We start from the raw sequence: 19,815 nt of genomic DNA on the forward strand, positions 1-19,815 counted from the left end.
TGGGGGGAGAGGTTACAATGGTGGCAACCTCAAGTTAACCAAGTGCTCAAGCAAGAGATAGAAAATGATAGGAGTGAAGCTTCCGATGTAACCAAGTCGAGTGGCCGTCAAGACCGCAACTACCCCCCCCCCCCCCCCCCCCCCCCTCTCTCTCTCTCTATATATATATATATATCACATGTCCTGAAATTATACATGTTTCCACATAAGTCATCATGAGCAAACACAAACCAACAAGAGAGATCTTATTGAGGTTCCATGTTGTTAACTTTTTTCTCTAATTGCCTCAAAATCAAAGATTATTTGGTTTTTGTTGTACCTCCAACTACCACCTCAAGACCTTGAGAATGAGCCACACAATTGGCTAGATCAATCCAGACATATTTACTAGCATCTCAACTTCTTGTTTCTCATGAATTCTACTTTTGTGTCTCTTTGACACCAAAACATTGTTCCTTGCGGCATATTGAGGTAGCCTTGTGCATGAAATTCCACATCATCTTCATCAAAGGATGCACACTAATATTCTAAAATCTTGACAATATAATGGTTAGATCTAGCAACTCTAAGTCACCATCAACTAATACTTCTCTCAAGATATCAAAGTATTATTTGTTGGGAAAACATGTCCCTCCGGATGGCAAGGAGAGCACGAGCCGGATCAGTCGGATCCGAAGGAAACGAGAGACCGGATCCGGATCCAGATCAGTGTCCGGATAGGCATCCGAAAAAGGACACATATGTAAATAAGTTTTGTGATGCACCTATTTAGGCTAGAGTTGTAAATAGTCCTAAAGTTATATTCGTATAAATATAACTAGGGAAAAACATTAGAAGCGTGTGTGGGAGAGAGAGAGAGAGAGAGAGAGAGAGAGAGAGAAGCATAGCATCTCTGTTGTAACCGGCTACAGGCGAAGAAGAGGAGCTCGTAGGCAATGTTGAGGTCATTGCCTATGAGGCTCAGTGTATATCTCTCATAGTGAATTGTTCGGAGTCTTTGGGCTCTCGTGGTTTTTACCCGTTTGGGGTTTTCCACGTTAACATATGGTGTCTCCGTGTAAGTAAATATTTTTCTGATTTTCTATTTCCTCTCCCTTGTGTGTGAATATTTCTCAGATACGACGATGACAAATTTGTCTATTAGCTATGGGGCTTAGCCGAGAAGAAAGTGATTCGGAGCCAAAACATTGTCTTTATGGAAGAAAAGACAATTGTCGACTAGGAGAAAGAGAAGTCGAATACATACTCTCGACCAGTCGGAAGTCGAGCACTGACTGAAGTACAAGGGGCGTCGACCAAATTTGGACCGAGAGTCGGATCAGTCAAAGGCTGATCGGGAGTCGGTCGTGTAGAGAATCGACAAAGTCAAGAGCCAACTGAGGAACAAGGGGAACCAGTCGAAAGAAGACCATCGACCGAACATGGATCTGAATCCGACTCGGATGAAGAGCCAACCGAAGAAGTAGAACAGGAGCTGACTGCGTCGAATGGAGGTAGAAGATACTCTTGAAGAGAGAGGAGAGCCCCATGCAGATTTCCTGATAAAGAGTATGTACTACTAACCGACGAGGGGGAGCTGGAAAGCTTCGAAGCAAAGAGGGATACCCACAACCTAGATTGGTCAAGTGCCATGCAAGACGAAATGGATTCCTTGAATGAGAACCACACGTATGAACTGACTGAGCTGCCGAAAGGAAATAAGGCACTCCGGAACAAGTGGGTATACAAGTTGAAACCGGGAGATGGCGGGAATCCACCTAGATACAAAGCCTAAATTGTCGTAAAAGACTATCAACAGAAGAAGGGTGTAGATTTCGATGAAATATTTGCCCCGGTAGTGAAGATGACATCCATCTGGACAATCTTGAACATAGCGGTCGGCATGGACCTTGAAGTCGAGCAACTAGATGTGAACACGACCATTCTGCATGGAGACCTCGAGGAAGAAATCTATATGCAACAACTGGAAAGATTCGCCCAAAAAGTGATGGAGAACCTGCCGGTTGAAGAAGAGCCTTTAAGGACTGAAGCAGGCTCCCCGACAATGGTACCGAAAGTTCGAATCCTTCATGGCCGGCCAAGGATACCACAAGATGTAGGTCGACCATTGCGTGTTAGTGATGCAGTTCGATGGAGGAGACTTCCTAATCCTTGTGTTGTATGTAGATGACATGTTGATAGTCAGACGGGACCGTGTCAAGATCGGAAGCCTAAAGAGAGATCTGAGCAAGTCGTTCACGACGAAGGATATGGGTTTGACGAAGCAAATCGTAGGGATGCACATAGTCCAAGACAGAACAAAGAAGTTGTTGTGGTTGTCATAGGAAAAGTAAGTGACAAAAGTGCTCCAAAGATTCAACATGGAAAGCTCAAAGCTAGTCGGTTTGACACTTTCGATGAACAATAAGCTATCCAGAAGACAAAGTCGGAGAAATTTGAGATGATGAAGGTACCCTATGCCTTAGCGGTTGGAAGCCTAATGTATACAATGGTTTGTACCAGGCCGGACATTGGATATGTTGTCGAAGGCATCAGCTGATTCATGAGCAATTCGGGCAAAGAACACTGGGAAGCAATCAAATAAATACTCTGATACCTAAGAGGTAGCTCGAGCATGTGCTTTCGATTCGGCTCATGTAATCCCATACTAGAAGGTTTTACTAATTCGGACATGTGGGATGATGTAGATACCATCCGGTATGTCCGGGTATGTTATGACTTATGCAGGGGGAGTTGTCTCGTGGCAATCGAGGTTGCAGAAGCTCGTGGCATTGTTGACCACGAAAGCAGAGTATATGGCTACATTGGAAGCCGACAAGGAGATAATTGGGATGAAGGAGTTCATCAAAGAGTTGGGGATTCGACAAGAAGAATTCTGACTCTACTGCGATAACCAAAGTGCTATCCACGTTGCGAAGAATGTTGCCTACCACTAGGACTAAACACATCCAACCGAGATATCATTGGCTCCGGGAGTGGGTAGAAGAAAAGGAGTTTGCTCAGATGAAGATCCACACAGCGAAAAACGGATTAGACATGCTGACGAAGGTGTCGTCGTCAGAGAAGCTGAACGCATGTCGGACACGGGTCGGATTGACGAAGCACCCCATGCTAGAGTGAAGGGGGAGTTTGGTGGGAAAACGATGTCCATCTAAATGGGAAGGAGAGCAGGAGCCGGATCAGTCAGATCCAAAGGAAAAGAGAGTCTGGATCCGAATTCGGATCCAGATCAGTGTTCGGATAGGCATCCGAGAAAGGAATCATATGTAAATAAGTTTTGTGTTGCGCCTATTTAGGCCAAAGTTGTAAATAGTCCTAAAGTTATATCAATATTAATATAACTAGGGCAAAACATTAGAAGTGTGATGTTCATATTGTTGTAATTGTGTGTGTGTGTGTGTGTGTGTGTGTGTGTGTGTGAGAGAGAGAGAAGCGTAGCATCTCTGTCTTAACCATCTACATGCAAAGAAGACGAGCTTATGGTCGCTGCCTACGAGGCTCACTGTATATCTCTCATAGTGAACTATTCTAAGTTTGTGGGTTCCTGTGGTCTGTTTGGGGTTTTCCACGTTAACATCCGGTGTCTTTGTGTAACTAAATCTTTTTCTGATTTTCAGTTTCCTCTCCCTTGTGCATGAATCTCGGTTGTGGCCAAACCCTATTTTCAACATTATCTACCTACGAACCATGTGTCTTTCAAATGCCAAACACTATTATTGGCAATACCAAGCAAGGAAATATTATAGGACATCACCAAATACCAACCACACTTTTAGTGCCAATAACTAATCCTCACATAAAAATAGAGCTCTTACAAGAAAATGAGCCAAAAACATCTATAAACTACCCTGATTTGAGTATTCTATGTTTTTTTTTGTTCATTCTTGGTTCTATGGGAGTTCTGATTTATAACTTCAAACAAGGATGAGATTTCCCTCTATAAGAGTTATTGGTCAAAGCTGGCAATATCCCATTTCTCTCATATCCTAACATTTTGTATGCTTCCGGATGGCATGTCAATCCCTCTTTAATTTTTTACATCATAAACATGTTCACCATTTTATCACAGACTGCAAAACTCGTCTGATATGTAAAGCCACCAAGGCATCATGTTGCAGACCAAAAGTGAGAAATAAAGATTTTCACGACAAAAACGTAGAACCCATTGCAAATCTCCACCCGCAAATCACTTCACTGTTTTGATTATAAGAGCACAGTTGAAGATATTGATAAGAATGCTATTGAAACATTTTGGTTACTTGATATTTTACATTCTCTTGCATGGCTAGGTTGGCCTATAACACATGAAACTAAAATATTCTTAGTAACTTATAATTACAGAATACCCCCAAAATCTCTGGCACCACAAGAGTAGTTGAATATATATATTTATATATGCACATTGGATACATGCCCGTGGTACACGATAATTTACAGTTTTTGTGTGATAAGCAATCAATTTCACTTGTTATTTCCCTGCATGTAAAGAGTTGCAGGGAATTTCTAGCTCCAAATTTATACAACTCACAACCACCCAATTGCAGTTTCCACAAAAACAACAAATATTTTGGGGTATACCAGTCACAAACAAAAACCAGTCCGGATAAGATTCTGGCTCGGAATCTTGGCCAAACATAGTCGACCTGTTTAAATAGTATAGGCAAAACCAGTTTTACTGGAACCTCTACTTATGCCCTCAGTATTGTAAAAGGGGATAGATATTTGTGCATCAAAGTGCATATTCAGGCACAAGATGTTTCCATATAAATCTCTTGGACATCGATGAAAATTTTAACCGAAACCAAAGCCCTCGCTGCCTTCATGGATAGCTAAGAGCAGCCTTTCCCGAAGCTGCTCAGTTGAGGCATATTCCGGAATATCCAGCTGATTAAAACTGTGTATGACAAGACACACCTCAGTGAGTACAATGAAAAGCAACAAAGACCACAGATATGATAAAAGTCATATTTACATTGATGAAATGCCTTGTGAATTCACTTCCACTACATACCATGTGTGAGCAGATGGAAGCCTCTCCGGAGGCCCATAGGCCTTATGGATCTGAAACTTCTGTGGACCAGAGATTCCTTGCAATGCTTGGAACCCTTCAAGAGGAACCTGGATAGCAAAGGAGGCCTCATGAATACGTCCAACAGTTAAGTATTATAAATATTTAAGCACACTCATATCTAAGAAGATTGTACCTAGGTAATAGACAATATCAGTTACACGGTATACCGTACCTTAGATGTTCCAGTTATAAACTGCAGCAAGCGAGCCATGTCTTCCTTGCTAAACGCCTGCACAACTTCCCAAAACCATTGAACGACAGGGGAAGCAGCAGTGTAGCCAGTATACTCTGTATTCACCTTCAGATCTTCCACTGCACAATGTCTTTTTATGAGACAAGCTGCAAAGGTTTTACCATTTGACCATGAAATAAAATAAAAGTGTACTTACAATCTATCTCCGGAAGACCACTGATAAGCAGCTCCAATTCCTTATCATTGAATATTGATATCAGATCCCTTGATATAAGCTCATTAAACCCTTCAAGAAACGCATTGATCTGGGGGCGTATAGCAGTTGTCAGCCTATGTTCAGCAACCAGATCTACATACTCATGCTTGTTTTCTTCTGTGACTCTGATATTCCTGCCCTCAGGTATAAGTTCATGGTCCATAACCTACAAAACTCAGTGAAATAAATAACTTCAATACAGTTCGAAGACTCTAAATCACTAAGGTGCAACAGTAACCGAACCAGATTTGATGATTTTTCTTATATGTATGTATGTGATGCTGTGATGGAGACAAGAATATATTTATTTCAATCCAAGGTTGTTACAGCACTAACCATCATAGCATACATACATTTCTAGATTGTATGACCACTACACTATATGCAGTTCTTAAATACTTGGGTAAACTAAAGCATACACCAACTTAGTAGATTTAATATGCTGGAATAACCAAAGAGAAAAGACATAGGCAATAGTACACCTCAGTTCTTTCATATAGGATATGTTTCTCCTCGTCAGCATCAATACTGAAGGTAAGGCCCAGAATATCAGTCACGACATTCTGCAACCACAACACAATAATTATCAATCACATATAGTATGATGCGCAAAAAGCAGCTAAACGACCTTCATCTTCATACCTCAAGAACCCATTTTAAGCTCTTATAGAAGTCTGGGTCTACAGCCTCAATGTCATGGTAAGTCACTTTCACTCCTAAGATATGTTTATAAAAGGATCGAGTAAAATAAACATCTAGAAGCTGGCCATCAAATAAGGCTTTGGCAACCTACAAAATTAATTATATATTAGTTTAACAAGCCATTTAAAACCTAACAAAAAATCAACTTAAAGAAAGTATTACAACCACAGAAAGTTAAGAAAGAGTGATGAATTACAATCAATAAGCTAGCAGAGATGAAACGTACCACACGTCCCACAAATTTGAAGTATGACAGATGCTCTGTCTGATATACAGAGTTGGGGTTAGGCTGGAAGGAAGACTCATTGCCAACAGTCGTAAAGAGAAGGGCACCCTTATCAAAAATGACTCTCGATAGCAGCTGATACCATTCTCTGGTTAGCCCACCAGCATCTATACCCTCCTCACCTTGGAACTGCACCGTTAGGCGACCCTTCAGTTCCTCCGGAGTTCTCATTCTCAATTGGTTATATGAGTCTTCCAAAACATACGCTCGTCTGACTCTTATACGTAATGGAGCGTAATGTTGCTGCTCATGCTGATGCCTAATACGTGATTTGAAATAAGCCCTCTTATTGTCAAAGTCTATTAGCCTAGGAGCCTTTAACAGCAGAGAAAGTGACTTCTCCAATAACCCGGGATTCTGCCTCACGAATAAATTGAGTAAACGCCTATGCTTATCAGCAAACCTAATAAATGTCACCCCCTTATCATCAGCCTTCGTTAGCTGCAAGGATGTTGGCTCAGAAGTAGATGCAGAACTTGCAATCTCTTTTATCTCACAAGCTGTTGCAGTAAGAAGTTCGTTGTTTACTTGAGATGCTGGAGATGATCTCAATTTGTCACAGAGGATGAAAAACCCTTCAATGAATGGCAAAAGTCTCTGTGTTCCTGGAGAGAGAGGTGGCATGACTGCAGCACTTCCGCCAGAAAATGTCGTGAGAGCAGTGCCAGGTGAAGATGACGGTGATGTGATCAATCTGCTCTCAATCTTTATAGCACAGGTACTAAGAGCTTGCCACAGAGGCTCAATGTTCGTATTCAAATCTCTTATAACAGAAATGCATTCATCTTCTTCTTTGTTCAGAACACCATCTTTACCACCCACTTTTGCCTTCAATGCACTGAGAGCTGAGAGAACTCTCAAGGTAGCTGCCCCAGCCATCGAATCTGCACTAAGTTGTATACTATCTGCATCACTAAGTGTATTGAGCTCCTTTACAGCAGATCCACTCAGTTTCTGTGCAGCATCAGCTAGTTCAGTGATAAATAAGCACCGATGAGGTGGTGCAATATCAGCAATCTTATTGAGGACCTCTGATACTCGAGAGTAAGCCAAGTCTGAGAGCCTGCATGAAAAAATGAGTGAAGTCAAAAAGATTGTAAACGCCCATTAAGTAAAAGCATTAAATATGGCAGCATACCCTTCACGACCAAGTAGCAGGCACAGTTGACGAAGTTCCTCGCTAGGTAGATGAAGAAAGATAGTGAGGGGATCAACTTTTTTCTCTGAAGTACAAGTTGCTGTGTTCAAATGTTCCCCATCAGGGTGATCCTCACTTGGCCTAATTTCTGATTCCTGCCCACTGCTTGCTCCTGCAGCATTCTCACTATTCGACTCGAAAGTGCTAGATTCAGGTCGTTCTCTAGCTTCCTGGTTAGTCTCTATAGCAGATATGCCGGCTTGTGATACATGGGACTGCACTATTTCACAAGCTTTGCTCGTTACAACTTCAATCAGACCCAACACCTGACACAAAATAATACGTTAGCAGCTAACATTTAAATAATAAAACAAACATGAAGAAAAGCTTACCTGCTCCAAATGGGCACTACTTCTAGAATAAAGTGGCTGATTAAGCAATTTGAGAAGCAGAATTAGAGGAATCTGGCCCTTCAAATTTGAACCAGAAGATTCTTCCATCATCTCATCTTCCACCTTCTCTTTACCCTTCTCCATCACCTGTTCTGAAACCTCCGTCTTTCGTTCAAGGCTTGCCATGGGTTCAGAATACAGTAGCAAACTTGCAACTAAAGCCTTGTGTTTTGCCAAGTAGGTCAAAATCTCTAATATGCGGCGGGAGACAAGAGGGGGAACTCCTACAAAGGTGAACAAACTTTAATCAGTGAACAAAAATAGATATGAGAAAAAACAAATACTCTGCTTCCCTTATGTTTACCATCTGAAAGCTGAGGGCGTGCATACACGATATTTGATTGACAGCCATAAAGCCGATGTGGGGGTGCCCCATCAGCAGATAAACCATTGGTAGAGTCTCTAGCCCCATTGGGTCTGAGCATGTCCAACAACAATTGAACTAAAGTTGCACATGTAAGACTGTGAGAACAGAGATTATAGAGTAACCGTTGCAAAATGCCCTTCCCTAAAGGCTGAAAAACACAAAGACAATATGAAACAAGGGAAATTTAAGAAACGAATCAAAGACAACCCCACAATTCCAAAAGCAAACACAAACCAAACCTGAGCTAATCGGAGCAGCCTCAAAATAGCCTTAAGAGCAGGAGTATCAACCAGAGCTTTTCCTTCTTCCAGATTTTCTTTGTTACCAGAAGATACGACACCAGATGTTGTCCTTCGCCCTGGTTCAGAGCTCAAACCACTTCCCACAGCCCGATCTATAGCATCAGATATTCCTCTAGAACCAATATCCATGATATTACGCCTACCTCCAAGTCTGTGAGATAAGCCAAATATATTACGAGATTGAAGTTGGCTCATTGCCCTTTCACGAAGCAAGCGAGCCTCCGCCAAGAGGGCAGGAGGAAGTGCAGCAAGCACTGATTCAGATGATGTTAAAAGTACCTACAATTCAGATGTTACGACCATGAATAAGTTAGCTAATGAGAGAGGATATTTTTCAAATGAAGAATCCAAATATTAAAGGATTTCTTCACACCTCTTCTCTAAGCTCTGCTGGGAATGTTGCAATGATAGATGCACTGTCCATATCCACAGGCTGTCCTTCCAGGTGATGAGCCTGAATTATCCTTTGCGCTTGCTGCTGTGCAAGTACTTCAGCCTGGATTTCTGGGGGAAGAGCTGCAAGGAACTCTGGATCAATATCTTGAACAGAAGAAGGTTGGTGTTCCTCAGTCCTGGTTGGTTGTGTTTGTTGAGAAGCTAATACTTCAGCTCTCAAATCCTCTGGAAGGGCCTCTAAAAATGTGGGATCAATCGAGTTCCGAGATATATCTGTTTGTTCCCCTAGCAATGATTCACCCCCGTCTTCAGCATGCTCTGCAGAACCAGATTCCATAGGTCTATTGTTATCTACAGCAGATGGCTGATCAGAGCAATCCTCAAGAGCAACACCCTCCGTTTGTGCCTCTCCTCTCTGTACATTAACTTGTCTTGTTCTTCCATCTGCTCTTGTCATATTTGCAATTTCACTGGATGGATGGCCTGCGTCAATCCTGTCCGAAACAGCAGCTCTATCACTTTCATCATGGCCATCAGCACTACCTATCTCCACCTCCAAGCTTCGTAGACTCTCGCCAACTGTTGCTCCACTTCCACTACTGTCCTGGCTGGTAGCTTCTATGTCTTTTACAGCAGATCCTGTTCTTTGATCATGCATATGCACATCAAGACCTGCATTTGGAAGCTGGTCATTTAGCCCTTCCCCCACATTAAGTGCAGTGTAAGATGAACCTTCATTCTGCTGGGCCTCTTCAGATAAATTCACCAGAGGATTGGTTGGATTTTCTTGAGGGTGTTCATGAGCAAGAGATGCAGTGTCAGCTTCCTCTCTACCAATGGACAGTTCTGGGGCTCTGGGAGCCATATCAACCAAGTCTGACATATGCCCATCGGCAACAGGTCCGCTAGAGGGTTGTGCACCTGAAGTTGGAGAAGAGAACTGTGATAGAAACTGTTCTTCAAAAGCTTGCGCGAGAGCCACATCGATAGCTCCTCCCTGCAACTGACCATCATCTGTCCAGCTACTAAATTGTCCATCAGCTCTGCTGCCTCGCCTTCCCACCCTTGGTAACATAGGGAAATCTAGAAATACATCCTGTCCTCCAACACCACGATCTCCGAAGAGTCCATCTCCTACATGATCAACCATTGTACTATCATACCATGTATAGAGCTGAGAAACATCTAGACCATCATTTAAAACTGCCTCAGCCTCTTGACCTACAAGAACTCCTGTTGAAGCCCAAGGAGAGGATACAGAAAACCCACCTGATCCTGGTACATTTGGCCGATTCAAAAGAGGGTGGCGTGAACTCCGGGTAATTTCAGTTCCTGTTCTGTCAAATGTCCTGTAAGAGGATCCGCGGCGCCGATCTAATCCACCTGGACGACGGAATGCACCAAAGAGGTAATCAATATTCATTCCCTGGAAAGGATCTACCTGGTTAGCAGTATCCGTGGGACCAAGTACTTGGATGTGATTAAAGCCATTTGCCCCATCTCTCCAACGTACTCCAATTATGCGATTCTCACGCCATTCATCCTCGTCCTCATCCTCTTCACCTTCTTCTGCCATATCATCATCATATTCTTCCTCTAGCTCATGTTGATCGGGGTCTTCAGCATCTGTGTCCGGAGGTGATAATGCAACCTCATCCTCCAACTCGTCATCATCTTGCTCATCTTCTTCATCCTCATCTTCCTCTTCCCCAGCATCATCATCCATATCCTCATCATCATCTTCGTCCTCCCCCAAGTCATCTGCATCTCCATGATCTATCCTAAACGTCATTGTAGCACCAGCTACATCTCCTACTTCTGCATCAGGCATAAAGTCTTCATCTTCAGTTTCCAAGTGCACGTCATCATCCTCCTCGTCATCCCCATTGGCAACTTCATCCAAGCCCATGTCATGATCCAACTGCTCATCATTCCTCATATCATCGTGCACAAGAATTCTTCTGATAGCCACTTGCAAGTCTTCTCGCAGTGATGCCTCCATCTCATCAATGTTTTGGATATCGGGTGGTTGGGCATTAGAAAAGATCAGTCCATTTTCTGCATCAGTAGCATTCTCCAAGTTCCTTTTTGAATCAGTCATGTCACCCACACTAGCAGCTCGTGTTAATGCTTCCAGTGCTTTTGCAATTCCACTAACAAGTTTCGGCGCATCTGGATGATCCAAGTCAATCACTTGTATTAACGTAGTAAGAGCCTGCACCAGATCAGTTTCAAGCATTGCCTTGGCCATTTCTGTTGAAATGCCAGGGGACTGACCATTGCCAGAGGATGTGTGCGATAAAAGAACCGTGTTCAAAAAATCAATGAAGGCACACATTTCTTTGTCTGGAGCTTGTGAGCCCTCCTGACTGCTTGCATCTGGAGAGCTTGAAGCACAAATAAGAGATCTGGAAATTTCTGAAAACAGTCGCCTCCTACCTTCAGCTGATCTCATGCAAACTGCAACAAGGAACTGAACTGCTTTGCTAGAAAGCTTCTCTTTCAACTCATGTTCAGGTGAATTTTCAGTGATACTAGATCTAAAATTCGGTACAAGCTTATGAAGGATACCATGCAGAAGACCGCCATGACCCACAGCCTCAGTGTGAAAGATGTTTTTTCCTTGGCTGGTCTCTGTGTCCCGCCTGAGGACAACAGTTGAAGATGATGAATACATGAGAATAATATCTGTGGTCAGCTTCAAAATGAAGCTTACTTTAGCAAGGGTAGCAGAACTTTCTGACATGGACGATTTATCTGATTTATCTGATTTCTCTGTATCGTCTACTTTTGCTTTACCTTTACCTTTGACAACCACTTCATCCACCTCCATTGAAGTGGGAATAGTTGGGGTACTAATCTTCAGAAATCCAGAAGCTATCTTTTCTGGAGGCACAAAATTAATAATAATATCAAGAAGCTGCTCCATCACATGTGAAAAACTTTGAGGTACCTTCTTGTGGCCCTTCAATGATTTTGATCCTTCAATGATTTTTGGACCACCAACGGTGTTGTCATCATGACCTTTCTTCTCCTTGTCCTTCTCAGAACCCCTATCTTTTTCTCTCTCCTTTTCCTTTTCCTTGTGTTTTGATAATACTACATACAGCCTTCCCCCAGACTCTTCAATTTGGCAGAGTGCTGACGCAGCCTGCATAAATATTTTGGGATCCCTTGCAACAACCCTCGCCATTGTCGTCAAAAACGTTCTTGGAGAAATGCGGTTGTTGTGACGGCTTGGGGATGTTGTTAGTGCATGTCGGATTTCTGATTCCATTGCTTGTTGCAGTGTTTGAGGATCCTCAAGAAGATGCCGAATGATCGCAGCAGCCACATTGTCAAAGCCAGTAAACAAGCAAGTCCTAGGCAAACTGAGTAAAGCTGACAGACCACCATTATCAAGGAACTGCATGGCAATAGAGTGAACTTTAGTTAGCCTTGCAGATAATTGAAGTATCGCCTGAGCTGGTGCTGAAGACAGTGGCATAGAGAGCAGGTTGCAGGCAACTGCCATTGTTCTTTTCTGTTCTTCCTCAGTCATATAGCCCGTGGGCTTCCCCAAGATCGCCTCCCAAGAATTCCTGTGTGTTAAATCAGCGTCAGCTTTTTGGTCTTCAGTGCTCACCTTCGACGAGTCAGCTGTTATTTCATCAGAACCACCCCCAGAATTTTGCAGAGTCGAATCAAGCTTAGGTCTATGTTGCAGCATAGAATCAAGAACAAGCAGCAATGACGTAACCCATTTTGGTACAAATGGCTTATCTCCACTAACTGACACTGGTTTGAATGAGCTAAGAAAATCAAGGGCAATGGATGCAATTCCGTTTTTAGAAGCAGCTTCTCTGGAAATTGTGTCCTCTGACAAGATCAATGCCAGTAAGTGAGACACAGTTGACAAAGGACAATCGTCGGTCATTGAATCCTCTACCTTGAAAAGTTTCACTTCCTGAATAAGATAAGAAATAACTTTTTGCCGATCTTCCCCCTTGTTGCGAGTGCACATCGTAACTATTAAATCTGCTACAGAAAAAATAATTGTATTGGATCTATAAAGCAAGTTTAAGCTAGACACAAGCATATCATTGACTGGAAGAAGTCGTGGTCTCGATTCTTCGATGTTGGTGTCTTTTCCCTTGCCACTTGTATCTTCATTGGTTGAATCACTTCCACTTCCTAGAGATAGTGCCAAAGCCCGCGCAAGCTCATCTTCTTCTTGAACAACCTCTTCAGGATGGCCAAACAACCATTCCATTGCTAATTCAACACGGTTGTTCCCAACTCTCCTTAACGCTTCCTCAGCCCTAGCTCTTGGGAAACCCATTTCAACAATTAATGAAATTGCAGACTCGTCTGGAGGCGATGACTGTTGCCTATTAGCTGTGGTCCCTACATCTGGAGTTTGCTGTACCCTTGTATCTGTCACATCGGTGTAAATATGCTTTATTATGGAGACAATTGACCCAATAAAGGATGGGTTACATTGTGAAAACATAGGATGATTCCACAAAGGAAGTACAATTTCCAGAACCTGAGCTTGAAGGGCCAAAACAAAGTGCTCTGGATCCTTTGGGGTGGGAACAGTCCTTCCACTGACATACTGAACTAAGAATTGTACCATAGATGAAGGTACCAAAAGCGTAGCAGGGTTGACCAAGTGTTCCATCAGCTTTGTGTAATTCTTTAATGTTTCTAGAATCCATGACTCCCTGCTTAATTTATCACCCTTCTCAACTTCCACATTTCCTGCTTCTGTTTCCATAGGCAAAGAGGTCCAAAGAAGCTGACTTGTTGCCTCAAAGGTAGTTAATAGCTCCTTGAGAGTACCATGAGCATACAAGTGATTGACCATACTCGTATTGCAGTTTCTCTTCCTACTGTCCATTATTACTACCGCTGTTATGTCTTCAACAACTTTGCCCAAATACCTACACTTCACAGATACTGATGCTTCTGATGACGAGGATGATGGGCCTCCAATGCCTGTGAACTCAAGATTTTTTAGGAAAAGGGTGGCCAAATAAGAGGCAATGGTGGTGTTTACTGGATTCACTGAATCATATCCATCACGATGACGAGAAGGAACTGCAGTGGCCTTGACAACTAGAGTAACATAGAATCCCCTTGCAGCAACTGCTAATCGTGTCATCATCTCATAACACATTGTTTCTGCAGACTTGTCCCCATTGGATTCCAAATCACCGCGGACAGTACGAACAGCAGCATTACGTGTACGTGCCAGGCGGTCTAATCGAGCCACATGATTCCAAAGCTCAGTTTCCATAGTCTCTCTTCGAGTTCGGCGATCATGTTGCTCAGCGGGTAACAAAGGAATTAGATCAGATTCAAATCCCCAGCGGCTTCGAGATCCTCCTCCATACCTAATCACAGGGGCTGCTTCAGGTTCGTCTTCATTGTCCCTTACTTCACCTTCAGTGTCTATAGCTATGGCTGACTTGCTTGCAGATTCTTCATCTCTACTTGGTTCAATTTTAGCATCATCTACAAGAGAAATTTGCCATAGCACCCATCTATGAATGCTACCTATATCATCAAAAAGATCACTACCTGCAGTATTAATTTCTGTCATCATAAGAGTAACAGTTCGCAAAAGACAGGTTACAAGGGACAGATAACACTGTGTTGCAGAGAGGTTCTTTGCCACCTTCTCTCGTGATGCAGCCTCTATATCTGAGAACTTCATAGAGACCAGTGAGTCAGCTGTTTTCTTCATATGCTCCTTCAAGGCTTTACAAACTGCTTTTGCAAGAGTGCCAGCATGCTGTGATGAAAAAGCTCTAAACGTCGAAAATATGTTGAAAGCAGTCGGAGATCCTCCAAATGAAACAGGCAAAAGGGGAAGAGTGAAGAGCTTAAGAAGGTCTTCAATGCCTTTCTTCTCAATAAATGCTCGGCAAGTATCTGCATTTTGAAATATAGTCTCTAGCATTTGTACAGTGTTATTTATGCACTCAGGGAGAAAAGCTTCAGTGCCAATATCACTGCCTGACTCATTTTGAACTGCTTTGGATTCCTCCTCTTTGTGATTACTTGCTGCCTGTTGTTCTGCGTCCATATCCATGGGAGTAGGCATGTCGGAATCTTCTGTCTCAGGTGTGTCAACACCTCCAATCATTCTGATCCTCTTGAGTATGTTGATACATGCATCTACTCCTGGACCTCGCAATGGGGGTGCATGGCGCATCAGTTCATCTAATCCTGAAGCTATTGTTGCTGGTGTATCCCCACCCAATGCTTTGAGGTAAGACTTGGATGTGAAGATCTTCACAAAGCACTCCAACACTTTAGAATCAAGAACAGCTTGTAAACCAGCATGGTTAAGACACAATGCATCCAATGCATGGGGTATGCATGCAACAGCATCTGAAGAGGGTAGAACATCAGCAGTTATGGCGTCCAGAAAAGCAGTTGGCAAACCAGCAGCATCAAGAGTTGGAAAGCAGGTAGGATCCTTATTTATAAGATCACTCATCACAGAGGCTGCTAAAGAAAACACACCACCTCCAAACTCTTTAGCGTGCCTGAAGATTGTGCACAAGCATGCAGGAAGAGCACTCTCCTCTGATCCATGCAACCTTGTGGTGTTACCAGAAGCATAGGTTCCAAGTGCAATGGCACGCAACAATGCCTTGAGCAACAGGCGATGACGGTAAGGGACAAGAATCTCATGCTGAGAGCTACAAACCGTAATATTGCTATCAGACACTTCCATTTCTCCTTGTTCATCTTTAGCTCTGTGCTCAATGTGAGTTACCTCATATTGCAACCTTGTGATAGTGTCATCAAGACCACCCAAATCTCTGAACAAATTCCCTGCTGGATTACTGTAATCCATAAAAGCCTCAAGGATATGGACAGCAGATATTACAAGATCAATATGGTGTAGACTTGTATCTTTTAGAAGGGGTAGTAGCGTGGGTATGAGGCCTGCTTCCCTTAGTGCAGCACAACCAGCAGACGAAGAAACTAGAACAGTTACCAGGAAAAGAAGAGCTTCTGCGAATGGAATTGAACATGTATCTGACGCACTTGTTAAGGAGGCAACTGCTTTTTGCACCAGACTTGGTAATACACCCCTATGTCCACCAGCACTAACAACATTCAAAACATTTGACTGGCGAGGCCGATCTTGGGCCTGTGCAGCCAAGGCCCGAAGAGCTAAAATCCTAATATCCTCTGGAACTGCATCTTCTGACTGCAAAAGTGCTACCAATTCATTCACAAATTCGGGCTCATTCACGAAAAAGGCTGTCAGATCTTCATGATCTGGGTTTGATTGCAATAGAGCGGTGAATGCTAAGAGACGAATGCAAATGAACTGCCTTCGAATTTGTAGAGTATGAAATGCCCTCGCAAATCTTAAACGAGTAAACAAAGAGAATCTCAATTTCACAGGCACATGATACTGATCTACTAGCTTTTTGAAAAGCAATAGGTCACTTTCTGGCCTCATATATACATCGGGAATGTGTATAACTTGCTGTCCCAAACACAATGCTGCAGAATCCGATTCTTCACCAGACAGGGTATCTGCATAGAACTCATAATGAAGGGTCGATGCCAGCTGAAAAGCATCAGCATCACAACCATCTTGAACTGCACATGATAACAGCCCAAGTCCTTCTTCCTTACCCCCCCATCCCTGAGATAGAGAGAAAAGGTGCCCATTAAAGACAGAGTCACCATGCCATCGGACAGACCTGGTAGACTGAGCTGGCTTTTTCACAAGTGCAGCCAATGTCTGTAGTGCAGCAATGACAACCACAGAATTCGTCGATGCGAGTAATGACAAAAGATTCTGAAAACAATGCACAAATAATTAGTATTGATAATAGAAAATATACACTTGACCATTTACAGGAAAATGGTACCCCCAACTCCACAAAAATATGAAGGCATAGAAGGAACATTACTATAAAGATTTCATTGCCTACTCCTTTGCCTAGTTTACTATCAATGTATGGAAAATTCTGAATTTCCTGCACAAAGCCTGTGTTCAGAGTTTTCCTTATCATCTGAATTCTATATATAGTTTGTCTCTTTATCTTGTTACCGCCCTCCTGTTTGCACTTCATAAATGAGCATTGGTAAAGTTTCTTGATATGTTTAAATCATATGGTTTCTCCCTTGTGTGTCACTCGCTACATCTTTATTTGACATTATTTACCCCTATCTGGATAGATATGCTACATTGTGTTTTCCCCCACAACAACTTTATTTTCCATTTGCTGCTCAATATGTCCACAAATGAGAATGTAGAATGTTGGAAAGGAAGTCCTAAAATACTAGAGGAATATTCTTCCTCATTGAATCTAAGTTTCAACAGTCTTGACAGAGATTCCCCAATTTTTCATTAATTCACTCCTCTATATACATGAATTAGTCGTGAAACAACTTTATTTTTCGTTTGCTGCTCAATATGTCCACATATGAGAAGGCAGAATGTTGGAAATGAAGTCCTCGAATACTAATAGGAATCTTCTTCCTCGTTGCATCTAAATTGTTACAGTCTTGATAGAGATTCCCCAATTTTTCATTAATTCACTCTTCTATACACATGAATTAGTAGAAAATATGCATTCCACATACCTAACATGGACACAACAGTGCATCATAAAATAACTAGCCTAAGGCTAACAGCTAGAAAGAAAAAAAAAAAAATATGCAACAAGTATACAGCTGTTCGTGACACTTATCATCAAGGATCTAAGGAAGCAATAGCAGATAGGATTTTCTGCAGTCCATTGCTTAACTGCTCAATTACAAATACCTTACTTAAATTGACTTATTAAATATATCTCCTTGCCAAGTTGAACATCTTAACAAAAGAAGGGTTCTTCTATTAAAAAAGGGTACCTCATGTGATCTGTAGAGATATTTGTTCGCACAATTTTCGAAGATGATCCGAGAGACCCGCAGAATCTCAAAAAGAGCGCCTTCGGGTAACTCCTCCTGGGGCTCTAGATAGTCTTCATCCAACTGTAGGTCTTTCCTTGGCTTTATGTACTTCTCGAAAAAGAGGTCAAAGTGCTGAAAGAGATCTGTCCAGTGATGATAATCTCCCTATAGCCCAGGTTTCAACACAAGATAGTCATAAAATAGTTCAAAGCAATATTTGACAATGCAGATCAAGAACAAAATTTACCTTCTCATAATTCCAACAAAACCCAGACAGTGGATCTTGGATATTCTCCAAAGGGGTACTTGTAACGCTCGATATAAATTTTTTAACATTTGCAGGCTGCAGAAGGGCAATAAAAAAACAATATACCCCAAGTTTTTGCTTCTCATTAAACTTTACCAGAGTATTGAGCACATATTACATTATTCTAAGTAGGTCCAACATATAGTGATTAGCCTGACTGATGGATTACGCCACATGTATTGGTCTAACCTCCTATGATGATATATTAGGTCATATATAACCAAATGCTACACACACAAGTATGATAGATTATGTCATATAACGTGATTAAAACCAACTGATGGATCAGACCATGTAATAGCAGTATAACCATAAGATGATCCATTAGTCCATATATGCAGTGATTAGACAAATTGATGATCAGGTCATATACAGCAGTCAACAAACTCTAACTGATAAATGGATTAGGTCATAATACATATGTTCCGGTATAACCCCATATGATGATAGATTAGCTCATAATACATACACAGTGAGGTCATATGTAGTGGAGGAGATCCATACGATGACAGGTTAGACCATATAAATTGTTTAAACACATCAGATTATATCGTGTACGGTGTTCTAAACCGGTGATGATAGATTAAATGCTATATCACACACTAAGCCATTATGATGATGTACTCGACCATATATAGAGGCACTACCCAATTCTTATACAAAATAGTGATCTAAACCTATATGCTCACGAATTAAATCATATATAGTGATAACCAAACTGATACAACATGTACTTTTCTTCCAATCCAAGACCTAATTCACACACACACAAATGTCCTTGTTTTGTGAATAACATTTAAAAAAAGCAACATAATCTAATGAAAGATGAAGAAAAGAAAATTCACTTACCGCATCAGCGCCTCTTTTCTTCCGAGGTTTCATGGAAGCAACTCAGTCTCTATCGCCAACACAGAATAATCTCTCAATCCATCCACCACCTTTCTTTCGTTCATACAGTAAACCCTGGTGAAGCTGAAGACTGATCAGAGGACCCTCCCCCCACCCAAAAAAACAGGTTTCAGGTTTCGGATTCCAATTCCAAGTGATTTTCAGTATCTGGTTACAAAGGCAGAGATCATAAAAAACGGAGAGAGGAAGGAAGGAAGAGGGTGGGGGGGGAGGACAAGACAGAGGTTTGAGAGATCCAAGAGAGAGCTCGACGTTTGGGATTTGTTTTCTTTTCTTTTCTGATGATGACTTCAGAGAGAGGGAGAGCGACTGTCTGCTTCCTTCCCACTTCTTCTCCTTCGTTAGCTCTGTGCAGCAGCAATCAACGACGACAATAGAAGCAGCAGGAGAAGGAGGAGGCGGAGTAGCAGAAGGAGCAACGAAGAAGAACACCAACAAAAGGACCCATTTTTATTTTTATTTTTATTTTTATTTTTATTTTTATTTTTATTTTTATTTTTATTTTTATTTTTCTTTTTCT

General features: G+C 42.0%; 1 protein-coding gene across 2 annotated transcripts; it reads right to left on the minus strand.

Annotated features, from left to right (window-relative positions):
- Nucleotides 1-4,346: 4,346 nt before the first annotated feature.
- LOC147858293 (E3 ubiquitin-protein ligase UPL1-like) lies at nt 4,347-19,454 on the minus strand. 2 transcript variants are annotated; one of them, XM_087327758.1, is made up of 16 exons: nt 19,236-19,453; nt 18,327-18,422; nt 18,038-18,244; nt 10,433-16,979; nt 9,141-10,297; nt 8,705-9,046; nt 8,403-8,613; nt 8,039-8,322; nt 7,647-7,972; nt 6,449-7,571; nt 6,163-6,309; nt 6,003-6,083; nt 5,461-5,686; nt 5,244-5,383; nt 5,012-5,118; nt 4,347-4,894 (listed from the first exon to the last, which is right to left on the minus strand). In XM_087327758.1, exons 1-16 carry the CDS (start codon nt 19,266-19,268, stop codon nt 4,792-4,794), a joined length of 11,130 nt encoding a protein of 3,709 aa, XP_087183884.1. In that variant the 5' UTR covers nt 19,269-19,453; the 3' UTR covers nt 4,347-4,791. The 2 variants fall into 2 exon arrangements, with proteins under 2 accessions (XP_087183884.1, XP_087183883.1); XM_087327757.1 differs by having other exon boundaries at nt 9,141-16,979; nt 19,236-19,454.
- Nucleotides 19,455-19,815: the final 361 nt, after the last annotated feature.

The sequence above is a fragment of the Azolla caroliniana genome, unplaced genomic scaffold, assembly GCF_043228905.1.
Source record: "Azolla caroliniana isolate FFs.n. ecotype wild unplaced genomic scaffold, voAzoCaro1.0.p SCAF_11, whole genome shotgun sequence".
Taxonomy (NCBI): Eukaryota; Viridiplantae; Streptophyta; class Polypodiopsida; order Salviniales; family Salviniaceae; genus Azolla; species Azolla caroliniana.